Genomic DNA, 25,258 nt, shown 5'->3' on the forward strand with positions numbered 1-25,258 from the left:
TTCTGCTACCACCATTGGGGGGGGCAGTGGTGGCAATGCAGTGACAAGCTGCAGGGCAGCCTGGTTGCTGGCTCTGGGTGGCTGCAGCAAGAAGGGCCTGGCTGTGGTGAAGGGTTGCAGCTGCTTTCCCCCCACCATGCAGAGCAGCAGCTTCTGCCAGGGTTGGACCTGGGGTTGGGCACAGCTCTGGTGGCAGTGGCAGTGGCTCCTGGGCTTTAGTTGTAGGTGGGGGAGGAGTGCTGACTGGCCTGCAGCAGCTCCCCAGAATGGCCTATGTGGCTTGTTTGCCCAAATGACTGCCTGACCCTGCTCTAAGCTAAATTAAAATAATTTTGAATTGGGGATCGTTGTGGTAGTAAATGCAGCCTTTCTAGTGCAAGCAGAAAAAAATTAAAAATTAGTATTTGTGTCTAAGAACCACCTATACAAGGTCAGTCTCCAATGGACAAATTCTAAATATTTTAAAATTATCTTCTACTTCTCAATAATCTGATACAAAATCTGGTAAAAAAGTTCATAACTTACTTTTTAAAAAACATGTTTTTAATAGGTTTGTTCTACAATTAACTTCTTCCTAGAATTCACGTGTCAGTTTGTTATGCAATTACACCAGCAAAGGCAAATATTTCCCATACTGCACACAATTGCCATTAGTTTGTATTTTCATTTCTTCCTGAATTTTACTCGAGTTATTTGCTATCCAGTGTACTAGAAACAATTTAAAGGTGTTCTTAGTCTTCAGGTTATGCGATTCATTGCTTGACTTTGCCTCTTCAGGTGCCTCTTTCGGATTTTGATCATCCACTTAACGCTCAGTTTGGCAAAATCTGCTGCTTTGAACAGAGCCAAGAAAATTCCACATAGTAGAGCAATCATGTTCCAGGGATTGGCAGTGACAATCTGAAACAGTTAAATCAGAGACTGTATGAAAGGTGATGAGGCTTTCTTTAAAAATAAGAATTAAAAAAACCAAAAGGAGCTGGTGGTTATGGGGAACTTTAGTTAAAGATAAACTGGCCAAGTAGCACAACTGCATGCGGACACAGCAACAACACAATTTTAGATGTAGTTAGTGGAGAAGCCAGCTGGGCTTGCTTCTTAATTACAGGAAAGGCATCTGAAGGTGGGTGTCATCCTGACTGACAATGATCATGATGAAGTGATAAGAGTTCATGATCTTAAGGGAAGAAGGAAGAGAGAAGAGCAGTAAACAGATACTAAAAAAGTCAGAACTGGTAGGCAAGATGTAAGGAAAGTAAGTTTAAAAGGAAAAGTAATGCAGGACAGTTTGTTCCTTACAGAAACAAAGATCATTAGTATAATATGAAAGACAGACAGCAATCATGGCAAGAGGCTTGGGTAAGTCATGAGCTCTTTACACAAAGGTGACAGCCTGGTGGTATTGCTGAGGAGGACAAGAATGAGAACACAGACTGTGCAGGGACAAGAATCAGAAGTACCAAAGCACATGCTGAGGTACAGCTAGCAGATGACACAAAAAAGGTAACAACCATCCTATACATGTGGTAAGAGGAGCCTCATGGCTTAAAGAGGACAACGATGTGATGCATCAACTTGCAGGGTGGAGGTATTCAGCTTAGAACAGGGAATGAACAAGTTGAAGATGGGGTAAACTGGTCCTTTTCAAGTCTGCAGGGCCAGAGGAAATTCATCCTTGAGTACTCAAGAAATTGGCTGAAGCGATTGCAGAGCCATTAGCCATTATCATCTTTGAGAACTGCATGGAGGTAAAAGGAGGTCTCAAAAACCTGGAAAGGGTAATTGTGGAGTATGCAGAGAATTACTGGAATAAAATTAAAGCACAATTAATTTGTAGACACCTAGAACATAAGTAACAGCCACCATGGATTTGTCAAGAATCAAGTCATGTCTAAATTTGAAAAAATCTGATTTCCTTGCTTGTCAGAGTGATGGGCTTGGGGGGGAAGCAGGCAATTCATTGATGTGGTATACCTCTACCTCTATTTTGAAAGTTTCTCAAAAAATACTTTCAAAAGCAAGCTATTTGCTCTATATGAACTTACGATAAGGCTGATAACTAGCTGGATAATTGTACTCCAGGAGCAGTAATTATTGGTTCATTATTTAAGTGGGAGAAGGTATCAAGTGGAGTTTACCATGGCTCTGTCCTGGATCTGGATCTAGAATATAAAACAAGACACACGAGCAGGCTGGAATGTCGCAAAAGGAATCCTGCACGCAACTCAACTCAGGACCGATGAGGCTGTGTCTGGACCAGAGCCTGATTTTGGGAAACAGTACCTCAAGAGAGATGTGGACAAGAAGAGGCCAGAGGAGAGCAACCAAGTTACTTAACAGGGCTAAAAGACACTGAACTGAAATGGTTCTTTACAACCCATGGTATCAGTTGGACTGGAGGAAGCAGCAAAGCCTGTCAGTCTTCCAATCTCTGAGAGTAAATACTATGTGCAAGAATGAAAACTGTTAAGAACATGGAGACAAAGAGGCTTTAGGTACTGCAACACTTGCTTGACACTGCACACCTAACTCGGGTGCCTGTAGAATGGGGTTAGTTGAAGTTCCCCAATTAAAAAAGGCAAGGGAGTTACGACAAGGCTGGTGCACTCAGCTTTCACAGCTCTGGAGTGTCAGGAGGAGTAAGGCATCTACATACTTTCTTTTAGAAGCAATGATGATATGGTACCCCATCCTTTATCCAACAGTTAGAAAGCTCGTGTTTTCACCCCACAGTACAAGGTAAATCTCACTTTCTGAATCTCAGATATTCAAAGCCATTTCTCAATAGCATAGCCTAACCACCGGGCAATAGGCAAGGCCAGGGGTGAGCAATTATTTGGTGACACAGAGTCACAGGCTGGGTCAGTACCCACTGCACACAGTTTCTCAACATTCCTTGTATAATTGCATGGGCTGCGCTGGGCACTTAAGTGTCTGCTGCTGCGGTGCATGCATGTGTACAAGTGCCCTAATAGTCCATTTTAAATTCAAAAAGCCTCCAAGAATGGAGATTCCACAATCTCTCTGGGTAACCTGTTCCAGTGCTTCACCACCCACCTAGTGAGTTCTACCTAATAACCAACCTAAACTTCCTTTGCTGCACCTTGAGATCATTGCTCCTTGTTCTGTCATGTGTCACCACAGAACAGTCCAGCTCTGTCTTCTTTGGAGCCACCCTTCAGGTAGTTAAAGACTGCTATTAAATCCCCTTTCAGTCTTCTCTAAGTAAACCCTGTTCCCTCAGCCTCTCCTCAAGTCACATGCCCCAGCCCCTGAACCATTTCTGTTGCCCTCCACTGGACTCCCTCCAACTTATCCATGTCCCTTCTGTAGTGGAGGACCCAAACTGGACACAGGACTCTAGCTGTGGCCTCACCAGTACAGAATAATCACTTCCCCTTGATCTACTGGCGACACTCATAATGCAGCCCAGTAGGTCTTTAGCCTTCTTGGCAACAAGGGCACACTACTAGCTTATATCCAGCTTCTTGTCCACTGTAACCCCCAGGTCCTTTTGTGCAGAGCTGCTGCTTAGCCAGTCTGTTCCTAGGCTGTAGCAGTGCTTGGGATTGTTCTGTCTGAAGTGCAGGACTTTGCACTTGTCCTTACTGAACCTCATGAGATTTCTTTTGGCCCAATCCTCCAATTTGTCTAGGTCACCCTGAATCCTAGCCCTACCTTCCAGTGTATCCAAATCCTCAGTTTAGTGTCATCCACAAAACTTGCTGAGGTTGCAATCCATCCCATCTTCCAGATCATTAATGAAGATATTGAACAAAACCAGCCCCAGGACCAACCCCTGGGGTGTTCCACTTGATACCAGCTAGACACTGAACCATTGATTTACTGCTGTTTGGGCCTGACAATGTAGCCAGCTTTTTATCCACCTTACAGTTCATTCATCCAACCCATACTTCCTCGTGCTGGCAAGAATGCTATGGGAGATGGTATCAAAAGCCTTGCTAAAGTCAGTCACACCACTGCTTTTCCCCTGCATCCACAAAGCCAGTTCTCTCACCACAGAAGGCAAATCAGGTTGGTTAGGCATAACTTGCCCTTGATGAATTCATGCAGACTGTTCCTAATCATTTTCTTGTACAGGTGCACCAATACATGGGTCTGATATTGGATCGACACCAATATAAAAGACAATTGACCATCGGGGGGGGGGGGGGAAATCAGCTCGACATGGCCAATAAGTTTGGCCGATAAATGCCCGTGCATACACACAGCTGCAGCACAGCGCAGGCAGTGAGGAGCACAGCCTGGCAGCTTGGAGAGCTGGGTGCAGCTGGCAAGTCTGTTGTAGTGAAAGGTGAGGGGGAGAAGGGGTGTGGGGGGCAGATCAACAACCCGCCCCAGTGAGGGAGGGAGTGGGGCAGAGGCCAGGACAGGAGCTGCCCAGCCATGATGGGACAGGGTGTAGGACAAAGCCATGGCTCATTCTGGGGGCACTGGTGGGGGGAGGGGGGGGACAGATCCCACTTCTGAATGCATCTCAGGAGCACATTGGGGGTGGTGGTGTGTCCCCTAGATCTGCACGGGGTGGGGCTGCACCAGGCTGCACTCGGGATGGGCAGCAGTAATGGGAGAGGGCTACGGAGAGGGCTGCAGCCACCCCAAGGCTTGCTGTAGCCCCCTCATAGCCTCCGCCCAGTGGTGCTGCCTCCCCTGAGTGCAGCCCAGCCCAGCCCAGCCCATGGCTGCAACCCACCCTGCCCTGCCTCATGCAGAGCCAGGGGACACATGCCCCCCCCGGCCCTTCTAGGGTGTGTGCAGTGGCAGGAGCCACCCCCCCTCTTCCCACAGCCTCCCAACAAGCTATGGCTGCCCTGTGCCCCACCCTGGCTGGGCAGCACCTGCCCTAGCCCCACTCCCTCCCTCACTGTGGGGGATACTTATCTGCCCCCCCACACACCCCTTCCCACCCACCAGACTTAAAATCAGCTGGATGCAGCTGTATTGGACGTCCGATTGGTATTGGCTGATACGCCTCCTTAAAAATACACCCCCCCCCCGGACTATTGGTATTGGCTCCCAGAATCTTTATCTGTGCACCCCTACTTTCTTCTTTTTCAGGTCCTTTGAGGACCTGCCCCATGATTTTTCCAGGGACTGAGGTGAGGCTGATTAGTCTATAGTTCCCCAGATCCTCCCCCTTCCCTTTCTTAAAGATGGGCTCTATATTTGCCTTTTCCAATTGTCCAGGATGTTCCCCGATTGCCACAAGTTTTCAAAAGATAATGGCCAGCAGTTCTGCAATCACATCAACCCCCTCTGCACCCCCAGATGCACTGCATCTGGCCCCATGGACTTGTACAATATCCTGGATGTACAATATCATGTGTGTACTTGGTACTTCTGGCTAGATTCAAATCGTAAATAGTTGTGTTAATGGTTACCAACCAATGAGAAACAGCCTGGCTTTGGATTTTCCACTTCCTGATTTCAGTCACTTTGTATTATGGACTCGATGGCCCAGGAGGGCTCCTTCCCAATGTTCCCATGTCTCTGGCCTGCTTGTTTAAACGGCTCTTCAGACCTTACCTAAACCTAAAGTTCTGCAGAGCATAGTGAAAGCATGGTTTGTCCTAGCTGTGCGCACACAGCCATAATACTAAATAACCAATTACTATGTGCAAGAGAGGCAGAAGCATAAGTGAAAGAGTTCAGCAGCATTTAAGTTACAGTTTAAAAACAGAATTTCAGCTCAACCACAATGACAATCAGATTTCCTGCAAGTTTCTCTGTGTGCTGCCTGCTGAACATCTCTCTCTCTTTTTTTCTTTAAAAAAAGATTTTAAGAAGCGATTGAATTTACTCACATCTTGAACAGTCTGGATAAGAGGATCTTTCCATTCAAATACCACAAAAAAGAGCTGGTCACTTCCTGGCTTAGGTCTTTGATCAATGTAGTTAACCACACTAGTCTGGAAATTAAAAGAAAGAAAGAGATTATTTTACTCTGCTCTCAAAGTTTAGCAGGCTCAGCACTAAGAGTAGGAGGGTGAAAGGTAACACCAGGTCACTTTTTCATAGAGTGACCGTACATTCTGGTTTGGCCAGGACAGTCCTGGCTGGTTGGTCCAGAGTCCCAGGCCAGCACCCAGTGGGGAGGCGAGGCGTGTCTGGCGCTGCTGCTGTGTGGGAACAAGGCAGACAGATATCCAGAGTCCCTATGGTCCTTGCTCCTGCACAGCAGCAGTGGCGCTTGCCCGCCTGGTGCACTATGCTGCTCCACCTCCCCACTAGACTCCAGCTCAGGACGTCTGAGCAGCCTACAGAATCTGGAACTGTCCTGGCCAAATCAGGACATACTAGCAAACCCGTGCTTTGCTACAGAAGATCCATTTGATTGGTTTTATTTATTTATCTATCTTTATAACCTTTTGTCATAATCGTCATCATCATCATCATCATCATCATCATCATCTCCACTTTATGGTTTATGCATCATTGCAATGTTGAATCTTGAGTGAAGAGTTTAGTGAACAGCCCTTCATCATTATATATCACTATGGATTGCATGTAAGCGGACAGATCTGGCCTCCGAAATAAGAGATTTAGTTTATATAGATGGTCAGCCTACTTTCACAGGATTCTAAGTTTTACTGCTCTGCTGTTTTACACATTGGCTTCTGTAAGGGTTGAAAGGTCAGTTTCCCACATTTTTCACATCAATTTATTCTGCCTCATCTTCCATCTAACTAAAACAAAACATAACCACCTTATCTCTACCAACACCTCAAGTCGACTAACAGCATGGGTTAATAATGCATCATATCATTCACCAGAAAATGACTTCAGCTGATAGGAACTCCCTCCCTACACGCACAAACGTGAAGTACTAGTAGAAAGTTGCCTATTACTGGCCTATATATTTTAGTTTTCTACAATGGCTTGGTCTCATATGTTAAGGATGACACAAAGATGAGCATAGTCTGTTACTACCTAAAAAACACAGGACTGTTAATGAGAGGAAGTTGTACATAGAGAGTGTGCAGTTTCACTTGAACTGCATGGGTTAATCTGTGTTCAACCCAGTACAGTTCATCATACACTTTTGCTACAGGCTAGAAACCACTCACTGCAGTCTCCCATTTAGGTGCCAAATTGTGCCAGGTAAACTACTCTCATTCAGAGAGTTGCAGGATAAGAAGGAGTTGCACAATAGACAGCTAAGTCAAGGCTGCCAGGTGTGGGAAGGGAGGGAGGGTGAGGAAGATAGACTGACGTAGCTAATAGGTCAGATTGCACACTAAAAACTAGTTTAGGAACTATTCCCATCATTTTTAGGATATCCAAGTATGTTTTTATCACTGTCACAAGCCAGGCTAACCCTAATCCCCCTCCCCCTCATGACAAACCAGAAGAGCAGTATAAACTCTTTGGTGGGTTATTCTTTTATGAAATGTGAGAAGTTAAGAAAGCAAACAGTAACCATACTATCTAGTCCATTTGAAAATGCTGCCTTGAGAGCAGCCAGTTGCATCTCATACGACACATCCAAAAAAGCTTCCTCAAAATGATGCCGTCCTTTGCTCCAAAAAGCAGCTCTCTTTGATCATCATTCTGCTGCAGCATTAAATGTAGACATGTCCACTGAGACAACATGAGACACTATGGCAATGTAGCAGCAATGAGCAATGCCAAAGAAGCACTGGCAGGCACAAACCATGACACTAACACTACTGTGCAGTAGCTTGTTGCTTAATTGGGTGCACATGTAGACATGCCCAGTATCTACCCAAGTTACAACTGATTTCATAAAATTCTGTAGATTTTTAGGATGGGAAGGGACCTCAATAGATCATCAAGTCCAACCTCCTACTTTGGGCAGGAAAGAGCTGGGATCATCTGACTCCAGAACTAGGTGCTTGTCCAGTCTCTTAAGGACCCCAGGGTAGGGGAGAGCACCACCTCCCTTGGAAGCCCATTCCAGATTTTGGCAACCCTCACCGTAAAGAAATTTTTCCTAATGTCTAATCTAAATCTGTTCTCTGTCAGTTCGTGGCCGTTGTCCCTAGTAACCCCACAGGACACCCAGGTAAACAGAGTATCCCCTATTCCTTGCTGCCCCCACCATGAATTTGTAGACTGTCACAAGATCTCTTCTCAGCCATTTTTGCAGAGGCTGAAGAGATTCAGGTCCCTCAATTAATGCCCTCCACTTGCCAAAAAGCCTTCCAGAGCATTTCTTACCTCCTGTTTGAATTCAATAGTCTCACTGCCATCTTCTTCTTTTGTTTTCACCAAAGACATTTTAACCCATGTTCGAAAACCGCCGGAGAACTTCCAACTGGAGTAGGAGCTTTCACAATCCTTCATGAAGTTTGCTTTTTCTGGACTACAGAATACACCACATTACAGTACTACATTACAGTAGTGAACAAATTCAGGTCAAAACATTTCATAGCTTAGGATGTGCAAACAACAGACCAGGAGGCTTGTTAAAAATACATCCAGGTTCTTAAAACACGTTGATTGCTTGGAAACCATGCACAGCATTTCTGAAAACAAACAACTTGGGCTAGAGTTGCAGCTTATTTAAAATGGTTGCCAGTCACTCTAGTATTGGCAAACCTTCTAGTTTTTAGAGATTTTTTTGTGAAAAGAAAGATACCAAAGCACTATTATCTCAGGAGAGATTAAGGCCCTTATCCACACAAGGACACTAGCACCAAACTTTTAGGCACCCAGCTCCCATTACAAAGTCCACCGTCCTGCAGGAGACCCTGAAATTCCCTGTACGGTGCATGGGGAAGAGAGTAGGTACCAAGCGCTAAGATGTGTATGTTAACTTGCTCCATGGCTTGTGTTACAGTACACAACCAGGCTTTTTTTAACATACAAGTAACCTTACCTCAGGTCTGTTTGATTCCTAGACTACTCTGGAGATGACTTACAAGACTGTTTTTTGTTACCACAACTGACGGGAGTTCATATTAACAACGTCCTTTTGGCCACTGTAGACTTGTGAAACCTGCATTATTTCAGTACAGTCCCAAGACACCAGGCTGATGATGTTAAAACTGTTAGTATCCATGGACCAGTGAACGGCAAAGAAGGGATAGCTCTGGACAGCTCTCTGTTCCTGACCAAAAGGTTCATGGAGAAGAAGTCAGAAGGGCTCCTTTAATCAGAAGTTAAGTCCTTTAATCAACACTTCTTTCCATGCAGTGGCTAGACAGCATCATGCTACCTCAGGGCTGGTCAGACAGGCCAACCCCTACAGCTGCTTCTGAATACAGTTTTGTTTGAAATTAGTAGCAGTGCCTCAGTGATAGACTGTGACTTGTTAAAGCACAGGGTGGTCATTTTTGCTAACTAGGAACAGTCAAAGTCTAGAGAATACTGCTGTGTGAACTATTACCCTTTAATTGGATGGGGGGGGGGAAAACAAACAAACAAACAACACAGCTCTGCCACACTTACGCTAAAGCTGGCACACTTCCCTAGGTGAAGGGAAGGAGTACTTGAATTACATGCAACTATGAACTTGTCTGCTAGGGGATCAGGATAGTCTGATCAACCAGGGCAAAGATGTAAGAGTAGGAGGTTTGCGTTAACCGATCTCCACAGCGAGAACAGATCTAAGAGCAAGGACTGCATCCAAGAGCAGAGTAGCTACTGAAATTCATCTTCTTCCACCAGGCATCATTGCTGAGTAACCTGCATTGAGTCGAGAGATTCTTTCCCCCACACTCATCATCTGGCTTCCCATTCCCCTGTTTTTAAACACTTCTGATTGCAGATTGATAGGAGTGGAGACTAAGAATTGGAGTTACGGATGGCAACTATAGGCTGTGGTGTCTAATTGGCCCCTTTCTGGATTAACTGATATGCATGGAAGGGTTTGGCTCACCCCCAAAAGTTAAAGCCCTGAAGGCAGGAAGCCAAAGTAGGGAGATCTGTTCTAAGTGAAACCTATATTCAAGCCCTCCTATAATTACAATAAATTAAAAGTAACAACACCACTGACAAAAAACTGCTGGAAAGAAATGTCTAAGATTACCTCTACCCCCATTTTGACAAATCAAATCACCCAGCATTTGGCAGTTCTTGGAAAATTTAGGTCCGTGTGCAACTAGCTGTTCATTACATCATTGAGACCCAAGGAGAGAGCGGATCTGGCGCAAGAAAGTACACAAGGAGGAAATGAGCAAAACAGAAGCAGTCCGATACCCTGACCATGGGAGCAAAACAAATTCTGCACAAGACTAGAGGGCCCAACTGTACCACACAGCACATGCACACAAATTACAATTCTGTCAACCATGCAGGCTAGGGACAGGCTCCAGTACAACTACAAAGGCTCAGGAAAAAAGGAGAGCAAACAGTGAGTAATGAAACCAATCTACATGTTTGGGGGCAGGGGGATGGTGAGGAAGGATCAACAGTAAGGCATATACTTGTAATCCAGACCACACCACTGAATTAGAAAAATGGGGAGATTAGGAGAGACCAGTCCAAGCTGATTTTTAAAAGCATATCACTTTTTTCTTAAATTCAATTTAACAACTTGCTTTTAAGCACAAGTGCAGGGATTTAAAATACTATCATCCAGAAAATTTTACCAAATGGCTCATTTCACCTAGCTGGACACACAGCCTTGGCACACATTACATTTAGACTATGCTTAAGGTATTAATTATGCCAGAAAGAATAACCCTGCCACACATTAAAGACAATTTATAGTAAGATAATATAGCAAATGAGTCACAAGGATACTCCATACATAACGTACAACAGCATCTTTGCAACTCATTCATATCGTGCTGTAAATTGAAAGTGGCACACCAGGGATGACCCATGACAGATCCCAACAGTCAGCTGAGCGTAGAAATCCAGCATGGGGCAGCCCCAGGTCTAAAACAGAGCTCTTCTCAAGGCACATGTAAAAGCAGCAAGTGTTGCCTCATGGTGTGAGCTATGGACAGCTGGAAAGCCCCACACTAGGTCCTAGCATACAGGGAGCTTTAAGAAGCATGCCTGCTGCAAAAGCACTGCTGCTGCTTGGCTAACTCCCCATGCATTCAGACCCAGACAGCGTGGAAAGACTCCCCAGTCTTTGATGTCAGTAAGCTTTAAATTCTACTGGGTGTAATAGACCTAAACGCAAAAACTAAATGAAAACCAAAGTCAAATTCCACCCTTGCAAATTAAAGATTGATTTCTCAAAAGGGCTCAGTACTGGAATCATCTGAGCAGCAGCACAGATCAGTTAGTAAAACACATGCTCCAAAGATACCGAACAGCAAAAGTCAAGCAACGTCACTTAGACATTTTTGCTACCACAACACAAGCCTTCCACAGTTCAAAATTCTTAAGTCACCATTAAAATTAGAGACTGCAAAATAATCCTTCCAAGACATGAAAATGTACCAAAGTAACCCAACCACAATAGAGTCAGTAAGAAAAGAAATGGAAAGCTGGGAATCCTGTGGTCATTCTGCCACAAACAGTACTGTAACATAAGCTGTTAGATACATATGTACCTGCTGAGGAACTCCTGGAAAGATGAGAAGAGAAGGTAGTCGATTGCACTGAAATCCTGGTCCGTTTCATTTAAATGGAATTGCAAGAACACCAGTTCCCTTTTCCTCACATCGCGAGGGCCTTGGACAATCAAAGCATATTTCTATAGGAACAGAAAGAGAACTGTTGACAGATCTGTAGGAAAAATAAAAGAATCCTTACTTAACAGATTGCCTAAGCAATTAATGCCACTTTCTAGTTAATGTCCTTGCTAGAAACAGACCAAGAGTTGCATTGTCAGAAACAATGCCCATCTTGTTCCATTCTGGGCAGGTTTTTGTCTCTTAGTCTGTTATCTGAACATCCAAAATAAAATGGACCAGCTAAAAGTCTATAACATTTTTTTTTCCAAACAATTAGTTCTTCTCTTTAAAAGTACTAAAGAAATAAAAAGCAAGCACAAATTTCAAGGCAGTTCCCAGTTAATACATACAGCTACTTTTGAACTTTGAGGTGAACAGAAAACCCCCATCCAATAAATTCTGAACCTCAAATCTTTTAAAATTATTACCATAGTCTGATTAGTAAAAGGATCTGCATAGTTGATTTTCTGAGTGGTGCACTCAATTTCTCCAGGCTGACCTGGGTTTACCAGAGGCGGAATCTGATCATAGTAATGATGCTTGCAGCTAAGCAGCTGAGCCTTGCCTGGGTAAAATGCAATACCTGTTTCGGGGGGGGGAGGGGGGGGAAAAAAAAAATATAGAGTTGATTTCTTTCCTAAATACAGATTGTCATTCTAGGCTTTAATCCCTCAAGATGCTGTGCTGGTCTCACTGGGTTCTAACAAAGCACTCTGAGTTCACACCACACTGCCATACTCCACTAGCTCGGGGCTGTGGTGTGCCAGCCCTTGCAGGTCACCCCTTAACAATCAGTTAAGCAAGCCCTGACCCTTTTCAAGTCCAATTCAAAAACCTGCAAAAAATCGCCAGGAAACTTTCTCTGAACTTCAGCACACAGTAAACCCAGCCCTCTGGCCAATCCAGGAAAGTGCTTCAACATGCAGGCAGGCCTACTGAAGTCAAGGGGACTCTGAAGCGCTGCAGGTTAAACAGATGCTGAAATGTTGGACTTAAGGCCTTACACTATATTGTGGAAACTAACATTAGTACATGCTTTATTCTTGCTGGATATTCCTATCAAGGTTCAGTCTGAAGTCACTGGCTGATCAGATAAAAGCAAAATGATGCTTCTTGCAATGGAAACCTAAGCAGGCATTCTAATGACTAGATACCATGTCAAGCTAAATCAAAAGATATCAAACAAGTGCCCCAGTTATCTTCACTACTTGGGTTACTAGGTAAACAGGGTTTTTTTCCACCTGTGCAGCAAGCCATACATTTACCATACTGCAAAACACTGGTTCCAGCCCAACAGCATATACAAGAACTTCATGTTGCTTTCCCCACCCCCACCATGACACCCGGTAAGATTTCTATGCCAGATTAGTCTGGAAAACAGACCTGCTTGAAGATGATCTAGATCAGCTGCTACAAGTACATGAAGATGCGACAAGCAATATTGTATAAACAACCCCAGATTTTATTCTGCCTCTATGACATGTAAGTTTTGCTACTGCTAGCCCAAGACTAGAGTGTTTCTCTTCCGCCCACTCCACCTTCCAGCCTAATGCGTTTCTAGAAGCCAATCCACTCTCATTCTGTGGAGACAGGACTCCCATTCAGAAAACTCTTTATGCAAGTCCTATTCCACCTAGGGAGCATGTGGCATTCAAAGAGGCAGACTTACATACTTGTTGTGTCCAACTCCTTAAGCAGCAAGGCACCCTGTTGGGAACCAGCTTGCTCGAGAAGTCTACCTGGGCCAGGCAGCAGCACTGACAACAGGAGGAAGACAGAGAAACAGTACTACCCACCTTATCTCACAGCCACTAGTCTAGTCTAGGTTTGCCAGGAAGTGGGAAACCTATGTTATGAGCTCTCTTCATCTTGAGTAGGTTTAAACCCACCTTTCCCATTTCCTAGCAGAGTGCTTTGACCAGCACGGTATGGTCTGGGAAGGCTAGGAGCATCTTCCACTTCTCCTGCTGAGGCTGGGGGACTGGGAGAAACAATATAAGAGTCACTGGGACCAGGAGAGTATACTAGAGGGAACCTAAAAGGGTACTGCACCCCAAGCTGTTTATGCATATATTAACTAATGACTACTTAATATAAAATACATGGACATGTAGTTTGTGCTTTACAGCTTGAATGAAATGGCACCTGAGCTTAGGTGCTGGACTAATTGTCCAGGGGGGTTGCACCTTGAATCACTTCAAAGCACGCCCAGCGAGTCATCTCCAGTTATCCAGGTGTCCCTCTCAGCAAAGATGAAGGCTCACAAGGAATCTAGGGGCATTTTTGCCATCATTTCTAGACGCAAGCTGTGCTAATTAAAAGTGCACACATCTCACATGCATCAGTGTCGCTGTGCATCCCTGCGCTGCAATTAACAGCGGTGGGGCACTTTGAACTAAAGCTCATCAGGAGTGTTTTATTTCGAAGTGCCCCACTGCCATTTTGCCAGTGTGGAGATGTGCAGCGAGACTGATACATGCAATGCGCGAGGCTCCCAGAGCGCATCAATTTCTGTGCTCCGGCAGACTCGAGCAAATCGAGTGTGTTGGAGCAGGCTCCCCTCATGTATATAGGAGCCCTAGGTGTTTTGCCAGGTTTACAGTGCTGCAAGATGTGAAATAGGATCATGTTTAGTGACCTACGTGGCCTAAAGGCCAAATAAGTACCACTTAGATGTCTTAGAGGCAGAAAAGGAGCTAAGCCAAAGTATCTCCAGTGTCCCATACTTGCAGGTATTATCAGGGTGAGATCTAGTCTTTGAAGTAATTCCATATCCTTCAGCTGTTTCTAGGTTTGTTGCCAATTATTGTTTTACAAATCAGAAATTTCTATGATTCTACTGCTGTTCACAAGAGCCTTTTGCACTAGATGGGAGACAAAGACAAAGACACTCTCACAGTCAAATCCACTCTGGCCAGAACCTTAAGTTGTGAATGTCAATCCATATAAGGGTTGGATTACAGAAATGGGCCACGAAGGATGTTAAAAATAGACAATAAATGTTGAAAGCATCAGAGAAACATTCATTCTAACCTTTCAGCAAGTTATTGGAGGTTATTTCCAACAGCAGGTAATAAAAAGTTTCAGGCAGAAGTGTGATTTTCACATTAACTATGTCTTTGAAGTAAGTAGGTGCTGATACCGATTTGAACTGCATGCTTTACCAGAGTATGAATCTTTACAGGATAACCTCTCTCCCCCTACTATAATTTAAAGAATAAACACAGTAAAGTCTTGCAATTCAACACTCTAATTCTGTTCATCATATTGCATTACCTACTCATCTAAAACACTGCATTTTAATGTTCAAAATGTAACAGCAAAGTATTACACAACAATACTTATATGAGTAGCTATATAATCCTTTTAAATATAGGATCCTTCAGCAATGGTAAAAGAAGTTGGTTTCCTTGTTGCGTGGAGAAAGTGGGATCCTGGCAGAGGTCATAAGAGCTACCCTGTCTGGACTATGCAACTTAGAGAGTATGCATGAGAGCCACTGAAGAGTCACATGAGCCTCTAAAGCTAGCGTTACTAGCTAGCGAAGCAAATCTGATAATAAAAGGTTCCATGCACTGAAGCCACCAAAAAACCCACCACTGTTTCTCAAAGCATTTTATGTATATTACATTACATCCCAGAGAATTAACAGCACCCATCTCTGCTGCACACAAAATGCAACAGATAATGCACACACAGGTCTGAATGACAACGAAATCTATTAGTTGGACTTTACTATAATGGCTCGTTTCCAGGCTTACCAGGTGCATCGTACAAAGACACCTCTTTGTATGAGACAGACATCACCGGGTGCTTGAGTTTTTCCCTGAAGTCAACACTGGTTTGGTAGACAAGGAACACAGCAACAGCCATAAGCAGAAGATAGATAAAAAGCAGAATTACTGCGAATACGTTCTTTAGGCAGCTCTTGCTGAAGGGCACAGAAAGGCTACTGGTACCCGATTCACCATCTAGGATGAAACAAAACATGGGATCAAAACTTTTTCTAAAGTGTATTACCTGCAGTCTTCCACACTAAGTTAGGCAGATGAACCACTTGAAAGGAGAGAAAAAAGTCACAGGTTAGCAAAATTTAAGGCACATCAATAAATTGCGTTACTAAGGACCCAACTGTCAGCTATGACTTCCCAGGAACATGCTAAGGCACAACCAGTAAAGAAGGCTGTCCCTTGTTTTCACTCTTCTACTATGCAGTGGGCCTAGGGACACAACAAGCAAAATGAAAGAGTTGAGCAACTGAATGCAGGATTCATAGGAAACAATCTTGCCTGTCTTTCCTGTCAAAGGACATAGATGTTCAGACTCGGGAACTGATAAATTCAATTCTGACCACGTTGCTTGGCCTTTGCATCAGCACAAAGACTGCAGTTAGTCACATAAGAGAGCACTGATCTGTACCAGTCTAAAAACCTTCTAGTCAGTTTAAGGTCTTTTTAGACTGGCTAGCCTCACATTTTTAACACCAGAGTTTTCCTGTGTAAGTTACAAAAGAGAAGGATTCCAATTGCACTGGGGAAAAGGGAGGCAAATAGGGAAAAAAGGAGGTAACACACACACACCTGCAGACATCATCCTCTCAACTCTCATTAAAGACAACACGAGCCATTTTCCCCAGAAGTCGTTTGATCCAGTTTCCTCTGTACGTGCACAAACGTCACACATACTTCGTTTGCCTTCGCAATTTTGGCCATGAAATACTGGAACTTACAGGGCAAGACCAACATGCACCTGATTCATACATATACATGGGTTTGGCTCCATACATAAGATAAGTGCACATACATAGGGGGTCTTACACACCATATATGCATATTTTGAAAGTTTGGCCTTTTACAGCAAGTGCCATTTAAAGAGTCAGCCACTATCATGCTACAAAACATCCCATCCTTCTGATGGAAAAGCATGGTGAAGGACTAACCCTGCAGCAGCTCAGCTGAATGCAGACCCAGTCTTCAGACTACCGTCACAGTACAGAACCTTCTGGCCAGAAGAGAGTGACCTAGTGAATTGAAGTTTTACCTGCCTCAGTACATTGATACACCGTTTCATTTTATTTTTAAACTGGTGCTCAAGGCGGCATATATGCTCATTTCCATTGTCAATTAGGAATGGATGTAAAACAATGGAAATTGCAATAATCCTGCTGTTAAAACTAAATGATCACACTGCACAGCATTTTACACTGGCTAAATCCCACACCTATGAAGCCAATGCAACTTGCTCACATAAGCAAAGGCTGGATTCTCAGACTGACAGTCTACTGATGCCCTGGAATCTCAGCTTAGTCCTTTATTCTTCTGACATCAAAAGGAGGATTTTCTTAAACTGGGTTTGACTAATTTTTTTTGGCCTTGTTTGTATGCCAAGGATGTCTACCTGGCAAAGAAGCTACAATATGGTTCTCATGGTTGAGAAACTCCTTAGGTTCCCTTCAGCATTTTCTCCTGTGCAAGAGCAGCCTATCTACATGGGGGTGTTAAGGAAAATTATTCTGAAGTTCCTAAACAGCTGGACTGAACTGCATTCAGAATGAAAGGAGATTTAATCCACGTTAGCTTACTTCACTTCTACATTGTTACTATTTACACTACAGCTTCCAAAACAGACTTTACATTCTGGAAGTGAAGTGGGCCAAACAGAATTAAAGCCCCTCTTATTCAGAAGAAAATGAACACGGGGTTTAATACAATTTAATGAAGAATTCATTTAGACTTAGTTTTCTCTAAATCTGAAAGCACTCATCCATAACTTGTTTCATTTGCTCTAAAAATAAGCAGTTTTTATTAGGCCCTTGAAAACTAGTGATTTTCGGATTGGCAACTCTCACCTGGTAAAATAATGGAACCAATATCTTCCTCCTCTTCCTTCCTAGCCTCCACAGATGCTGAATTTTCTGTCCCTCGTTCCACATCTTCATTCAGCTGTGAGGTGAAAGCAGCAAATGCAGATTTGGTTTCCAAATGCCCATTTAAATTGTCATAGTTTATTTGTATTACGGCAATGCAGAAAGACTTCAACCAAGAGCAGTGTCCCACTGTACTAGGTACCAAACAGACATACAGGGAGAGAAAGTTCCTGCCTAAAGTGCAGAGCAACTTAAAAAGGACAAAGCAGAAGAAGCACTGCCCACTTCAAGGATGGCTAAAACACAGGTGTTAAAAAAATCCCATTCCAGCACATCAGCCATCTCACCATAAAAAAACAAAACAAAACACAAAACAAAAACTGAACTACCTACAACAAACCCTTAGTCATTTCAGTATCATCTTCAGTTCTCTTTAAATCCTAGATTCCAATAAGGCTTCACATGATATTAATAGCCAGTTATGTATAGGGACAAGCCACAAGCAATACCAAACAGCAAAGCAGTGATGAGAAAGGCAGACAGGGAATACATTAGTTTTGTTGGATATTAGCCCAAGCAAGTCCTGAGTGCAGCAGTCACCTCTGTGGATGGATCACTGCAAGTGAACAGCAAAAAGTCCATAGATCACTGTTCCTTATTTTTTAGTTCAATATAGCAACGAATGACCTGGTGTTTTGCAAAGAAGCATGAGAGACCAGATGTTTGTTCATGAGGCCCAAAGTCATAAGCTTGTCACATCAGACGAGCGCCACTAACATCACATCAGGCATCTACACAAAGAACTGGGAAAGCACATAACATAAGAATTGCCCTTTACTAGGTCAGACCATGGGTCCATCTTGCCAAATACCCTGTGTCACACAGTGGCAGACAGCAGATGCTGAAAGAGAGCGCGAACTGGGTATGACCAAGGTTTTTTCTACTGTTCCTCTCACAATTTCTAGTTGTACTGAATCTCTAGGGACAGAAGTTACAAATAAGCTAGTATATGTGACTGGAAACTGGTTCAAAACTGCAACACAAGTCGAGGTGTACCAATAGAGATTTTGGGGGCTGATAATGATGGCCAATTTGTAAGGAGGCATACTGGCCAATAGTGATCCAGTTTCCAATATAGCTGCATGCAGTTGGTAAGTCTGGCGTGGTGGAAGAGGATGGGGAGGGGAAGGGAAGAGGTGTGGGGGGCAGATCAAGGCCCCTGTGGTGAGGGAGGGAGTGGGGCTGGGGCTTGGAGCAGGCACTGCCCAGCTGGGGTAGAGCAGGGTGTGGGACAGAGCCACGGCTTGCCCAGGGGGCGTGGAGGGCAGGAGGTGGCTCTCGCTGCTGCGTGCACCCTGGGAGGGCATGCCCTGGATCTGCATGGGGTGCAGATGGGGCAGGCTGCAGCTGCAGGCTGGCACTGATCTCAGAGCAATGCCAGGCAGGCAGTGGCAGCAGCACTGGGAGGGGGCTACAGGGGAAGGCTGCAGCCACCCCCCCAAAAACAAAAATTTGCCATAGCCACCCCACTGCCCTTCTACCAATGTGGCTGCCACCCACCCTGCACAGATCTGGGGGCAGACACCCCCCGTGTCCCTCCCAGATGAGTGGTGGGAGCAGCAGCAAGAGCCACCGGATAAGCAGATGAGCTGTGTGCAGCAGCGGGAGCCACCCCCACTTCCTTCCCATGCCCCCTGAATGAGCTGCAGCTCCATCCTACCCCCCTCCCCCACCCCAGCTGGGCAGTGCCTGCTTCTGCCCCAGTCCCATACCTTTCTCACTACAGAGACCTTGATCTGTCCTGCCACGCTCCTCCCCTTCCACCACAACACATTTAGCAGCTGCACCAGCTCTCCACACTACTGCCTGTGCTCCTCACTGCCTACATGCTGCACCGCAGCTGCACACATGCATGGGCCATTTAATTGGGCAAATTAATTGGCCACTTCAGGCTGATTTCTGATATAGTCAATTTTCTTTATATCGGTGCTGATCTGATACTAGGCCAATGCATTGGTGCATCTCTACACCCAAGTTCAGTATACAAACTTCTTTCAAAATGGCCAAAAATGGTTTAAGATAAACCAGGATGGATGTAGTATGAGAATTAACTGATTCAGGTTAAATCAGTTTACTGAACTTGTCCCAGATCCTCTCCAGGTAAAAGTTAACTCACTCATAGTTCCCAACATGCTTTGCACCTGCCCCACAAATCCCCATACAATCGTCCCCCTTCAAAGGGCGGGCAAGCTTGAGCCAAGGCTAGCTGTCTGCCTGCTCTAGCACCCCCAGCTTCTGGTCTGAGCCACTGCAGGCATGTGGCTGCACTTCCAGAATCAAAAGGTGAATTTCTATTCACTTGCTTATCAGTTCAATCTATGCAGCTCAAACTAACCTGTGAAGATTGAATCAATACATCGTCAGGCTTTTTGACTGTCTGTGCTTAGCCTTAAGGTCTAGGAAGTTCCCATTCAGAGGCTGTATCCCTAACTCTCATGCTCAATAGCTATTGATGCCCCTTTCCTCCATGAATTTATTCAATCCCTTTTTAACCTGGCTGCGCTACCATTTTCCACAACGTCTGGTGGCAATGGGTTCCACACTTGAATTACATGCGGGGTAAAAAAGAACTTCCTTTTGCTAGTTTTAAACTCACTATCTACTAGCTTCACTTTGTGACCCCTAGTTCTTGTACTGTGTGAGATAGTACATAAGGACTTATTATTTACTTTCTCTTCACCTTTTTTAATTTTGTAAACCCTTATGTTCCCCCTTAAGCATCTCTTTTCTAAACTGACTAGGCCAAGCCTCTTTAGTCTGTTTACAAGGAAGCCCCACTGTAGCACAAATCATGCTTGTTGCCCTTTTCCAGTTTCTCTGTAGTCTTTTTGAGGCGAAAGGACCAGAACTGCACATCGTATTCAAGGTGTGGCTGTACCATGGATTTAAAGGGACAATGATATTTTTCAGTTTGTTTTCAATTCCCTTCTTAATAATACCTAACATTTTGTTTGCCTTTTTGACAGCTGCTGAGCACTGAGCTGATAGCTTTAGCAAACTGTCCTCAATGACTCCCAGATCTCTTTCCCATGTGGTAACAGCCAACGTAGAGCCCACCATGCTGTAGGTATCAGGTGCATTATCTACATTGAATAGTAGCTGCCATTTAGTTGCCCATTCACTCAATCATGCCAGATTCATCTGTAGTTCCTCCCAGTCCACCTTGGTCTTTACCACTTTGAATAAATTTTGTGTCATCTGCAAATTGGCCACCTTGTACTTACCCCCTTTTCCAGATAATTTATGACTGTGTTAAACAGCACTGGTCCCAACACAGGTCTTTGAGGGACCCTCCATCCTGAAACCTAACCATTTATACACACCCTTTTCATTCCATCTTGGAACCAAATTCTGGTCTACAAGTAGACGTTCCCTATAATCCCATGACTACCTAAATTAGTTAAGAGCCTTTGATGGGGACCTTGTTAAGAGTTTGGGGGGTTTTTTGGACGTCCAAATATACTGCGTTACCTGGATCACGCTGATCCACCTGCTTCATGACACCCTCAAAGAACTCTAGCAGGTTGGTGAGGCAAGATTTCCCTTAGACAAAGCCATACTGATTCCTCCCCAGCAAGTCATGGCCATCCATGTGCTGAACAATTCTTTTGTTGTTGTTATTGTTTCTACCAGATCTCCAGGAACAGAAGTTGGGCTCACTGGCTTATAGTTCCCTGAGTCCCCTCTAGAGCCTTTTTTAAATAGGGAGTCACACTGACAACCCTCCAGTCTTCTGGTACCTAGGCTGTTTTTAGAGAAAAGCTGCATGCTCCAGTTAGGAGTTCAGCAATTTCTGATCTGAGCCTCTTCATGACCCTAGGGTGAATGCCAGTAGGTCCTGGTGATTTGCTACTGTTTAAGTTATCAAGTTCCTCTATGACCCCATCTACTGAATAAATGGAGGTAAATCATAACAATTTATTATTCCCCCCCCCTCCTATTTTTATTATTTTATCCTCCCACACTTTGTTCTCATTCAGTTTGTTTTAACCGTGCAGTAAAATGCACTAATCAATCATCTGCATTGCTTTTGGCAATTTTCATTTCAACAATGTCCCTATTCTACTGCCTGTAGAACTGAAGGACAATGCCCAACGCTCTACTTTCTCCACACATCTCTGCAGACTCATTTACACAGCACAGAACAGGACCTCTGGGTGGGTTGTTTGTTTTTTTACATCATTTAGCCCTGTGCAAAGTGTACTTCCCAACACGCGAGGCAGCTGGGGGATGAGGAGGAGGGCCAGGCGAGCCAAAAAAACAACTAGCTTGTGTATCCAAAGAAATCTGTCCCAGTATAACAACATGTCTCAATTTTAACAAAGATAATTTAATTAATGTAAAACACAACACAGGCCCTCTTATTTCAATTTAAGAGTGGCTTATTGCAGTTAGGCTTGAGTGCATTAAGAACAGATTTAACTAGACCAAAGCAAGCCAGACCTTACACTGAAATACTGTGTTCCAGCATTTGACACACGCACCTTACTTCAAAAGCTCCTTTTTGGAACGGGGCATCTCATACAAAGCTGTGGAAGGAAAAATGTCAGTGTCTGATTTCAGTGATCTGATAACCTGAAGATGAGCCAGGAGAAAATAGCAAGGTTGAGGTCCAGCTGGGGAAAACCCAAGAGCCATGTGGAATGGTCTCAGCACATGCCAGAGCCCCCTACACCAACACACTGCCAACAAGGAAAATTGTAAGGGGAAGGGGGCTGGAGCATCCCACTGCCACCCTTACCTGTACACAACACATCCTTGCTGCACTACAGCCCCTGCTCCTTCCTTCTGTCTGGCTCAGGGTAGACCACCTCTGTGGGAGCAAACCCCTTGCTCTTCACCTACCTCTTCCCACTACTTTCTCCATTTTCTTTCTTTCACTGGCTGGGAAAGCTGGGCAAAACTGGGAAGCACGTGTCCTCCTCTCCCCCAGTACTTTCATAGCATCAAGAAATGTGCCTCAAAATTTTATGACAGTCTCAAGGAAGAGGGGCATTTTAGATTAGGATTCTCAAAACAAAGTATACAGTGTTGCCAACTCTCATGGTTTTTGGTGTTTGTCTTAACTTTCATATTATAAAGTCTAGGCTTCAGGAATGTGAAAAACATAGCTCTTCCTTTTACATATAAATAAAAGAAAGAGCTATGTTTTTCACATTCTCGAAGCCTAGATTTTAAAAACAAACACCAAAAAATAGGACAGTTGGCAACACTGAGCATATGGCAAGCTTCTAGAGGGTACCCAAGAGGAAGGAACAGGAAAGCAGCCAGAAGAAAAAAGGATGAAATGTGTGGAAGGAAAGGAAAAAACAAATAACCCCCCCCCCAAAACAAATGAAGACCTCCTCTAGGTTGCTGGAGTGGTTACAGGGACATAAAAATATTATTTTTTTAAATCATCTATAACACTGAACCTTAGGGATATACTATAGCATAACATACTTGAAAAGGGATGCGACTTAAAAATGGCTGAAACCTACTACTCCAGAATGAATGCAGCAGTCCTACCACTTGTCAATACACGAGAGAGAGGAAATTATATGACATGGCATGAATGGCAGCCTAGGATAAGAGGACAATGGCTCTATAGTATGTCTGTAGAGAATAACACAGCCCAGGTCACTAACTTAGTGGTAAGAGAAACTACTGTTTGAGCAAGTGATCTTGCTGGGGTTGAGTGGCAAAGTAAGGCTCACATGTCAATTATCTGTGGCCCTGCACCAAAAAAAACAAAATAAAAAGAAGCAGCAGAAAAGGAAACAGGCCCATGAGCAAATGAAACCCAGAGTGAGCAAAAAAACTCACCCTGGTGGGAAGGGCCAGGCCAAGGGGAGAAGAGCTGGTAGCAGCCACTCTAGGGAGTCTTCACACTGCCCAGGAAAATACAAGCAGATACTGGGAGGAGGCAACACAGGATTCAGATAAACCTGTGGCCCTGACAAACATCCTGGCCCTGCTTTATGGGGCTTCTGACTTTCCCCAACACCCCTATGTGTACACAGACGTAGCAAATTCCACCCACAGCTGCCAGAGAAAACCCCACTGGAAGACAGAGAGAGAGAAATTCCATGTTTGCCCAGAAGACTTTTCCAGTGCCTCCTGCTCCGAGACAAAGCATGGAAGCAGAACTAATCAACATGGAAAGTTCTGTTCCAGCATATCAGAGGAGTAAGCTGAAGGCCACATCCAGCCTGCAGCTTCCTAGAAACAGCTGCGTCCCTCCATGTGCACTGTTAATGGTGATGGTGTGCAGCTGTAGCAGGTTTTTGTCACTGAAGCACTAAAGAGCTAAACATAGATGTTATGTCTACATTTCACAAGAGATGCAAGCAGGCAGATGAGAGAGGTGGGGGAGTGAAAGGGGTGTCCATCTCATCTGAAAGCACTAAAGCTAAAAACAAACAAACCAACCAAAAGTCACTCTTTAGTGTCCAACATGCCACTTCCTTGTTACTAGAGAAGGTAGGTTATAAAACTCCCCTACCAGCAGTATACCCTCTTGATTCTTATTAGTGACCAGTCTTGTTGCCTCTCAAAATGAAGAAGTTAACACTGCAGCTGCTTGCATAAAACTAAAACAAACCAAATAAAATCCAGTGGGTTTGTTTCCTACAGGATGCAATGCAACATCCCTAGGGATTGGGACTCCCCCAAAGGCATTCATGGGCTCTCACACCCATTCCCTGGATCCTGTGTGTGCTGGGATGATGGAATCAAAAAGAGCTTGGTCAAATTCTTGGAGGAAAAGGGCATCAGTAATTACTAAGCATGGGAGCTAGTGATACCGCCTCCAAATCAGAACATCCCAGTCATTAAAATGCTGCTAGTGTGAGAGGAACAGTAAGGAAATAAAGACCCTTGGCAGACCCAGTTCAGCACCCGTGCCAGGGTGGCTATCAGAGGACCGTCCGGCTGTCCTCTATTGATAGGAAACCCTATTGCCTTCATGCCCTCTATTTTTCCTCTCTCCAAAAGAAAAAGAGAGAACATAAAGGCACTGGGTTTCATATCAACAGAGAACCAAGTAGCAGAAAACTATAACGTCCTCTATGATGGCCACCCTACCCCATGCTCTGCCCATGATGCAGGCCTGCTTGACAGTCAGGAACACAGGCCTGCAGGGGCTACTGGGTACACAGCAACTCAATCGGTGGGTACGGCCACCAACTCTGTGTGAATCTATTCTGGGAGGTTTCATCACCTGGTGTAATGACATTGGTGACCTGACATCAGGAAGGCAAATACACATTACTATTACATTTTAAAAACCCTGCTGGCCAACTGTATAAATCAAATTCAGCATTTAATATTTATTTTAATGAGCGCCCTACCCTTCATCTCCCAGGCGACCCCCAGCAGCCTCCTGGAGATTTATCTCCAATTCCTGGAGACTCCAGGGCAATCCTGGCGGGGTGGCAACCCTGCTCGTGGGACCCATAAGAGAGAAAACAGGGGCAGAGGCTTATGGCGGGTGCCCTGCCGGCAGACGTGCAGGGAGCAGCGAGCAGCCAGGCCAGCAGAGCAGCACGCCCAGGACGTGCCGGCACTCGCCGGGGCCGGGGCCGATGCAGGGCAGCCCCGCTCCTCTCGGAGCTGCAGGCAGGCGCAGCAACCCCGCTCCCGGCGGTCCCTTGCCCCCCGCCCGGTACCTCCTGGTAGGATGCAGAGCCCTCCCGGCGCAGCATGGAAGCGCCGGTCCGTCTCGCCTTGC

The 25,258-nt window shown here is 44.7% G+C and overlaps 1 protein-coding gene across 2 annotated transcripts; it reads right to left on the reverse strand.

The window, feature by feature from the left end:
* Positions 1-464: 464 nt before the first annotated feature.
* Positions 465-25,258, reverse strand: TMEM206 (transmembrane protein 206). Of its 2 annotated transcripts, XM_019549448.1 has the most exons (9): positions 25,197-25,258; positions 17,470-17,563; positions 15,383-15,592; positions 12,050-12,204; positions 11,499-11,641; positions 8,203-8,347; positions 5,826-5,930; positions 4,945-4,996; positions 724-900 (listed from the first exon to the last, which is right to left on the reverse strand). In XM_019549448.1, exons 1-9 carry the CDS (start codon positions 25,230-25,232, stop codon positions 806-808), a joined length of 1,035 nt encoding a protein of 344 aa, XP_019404993.1. In that variant the 5' UTR covers positions 25,233-25,258; the 3' UTR covers positions 724-805. The 2 variants fall into 2 exon arrangements, with proteins under 2 accessions (XP_019404992.1, XP_019404993.1); XM_019549447.1 differs by lacking the exon at positions 4,945-4,996 and having other exon boundaries at positions 465-900.

This window comes from Crocodylus porosus, unplaced genomic scaffold, assembly GCF_001723895.1.
Source record: "Crocodylus porosus isolate Cpor-Errol unplaced genomic scaffold, CroPor_comp1, whole genome shotgun sequence".
NCBI classification, from domain to species: Eukaryota; Metazoa; Chordata; order Crocodylia; family Crocodylidae; genus Crocodylus; species Crocodylus porosus.

What these genes read in the sequence shown, in the direction of transcription:
- TMEM206 (XM_019549447.1), bottom strand. Translation starts at nt 25,232, where the DNA reads ATGCTGCGCCGGGAGGGCTCTGCATCCTACCAGGAG. An exon ending in CTATTGAATTCAAACAGGAG is followed by an intron (nt 5,931 to 8,202) that starts GTAAGAAATGCT and finishes TTTAATTTCCAG; the next exon opens with ACTAGTGTGGTTAACTACAT. An exon ending in TTATCCAGACTGTTCAAGAT is followed by an intron (nt 901 to 5,825) that starts GTGAGTAAATTC and finishes TAACTGTTTCAG; the next exon opens with ATTGTCACTGCCAATCCCTG.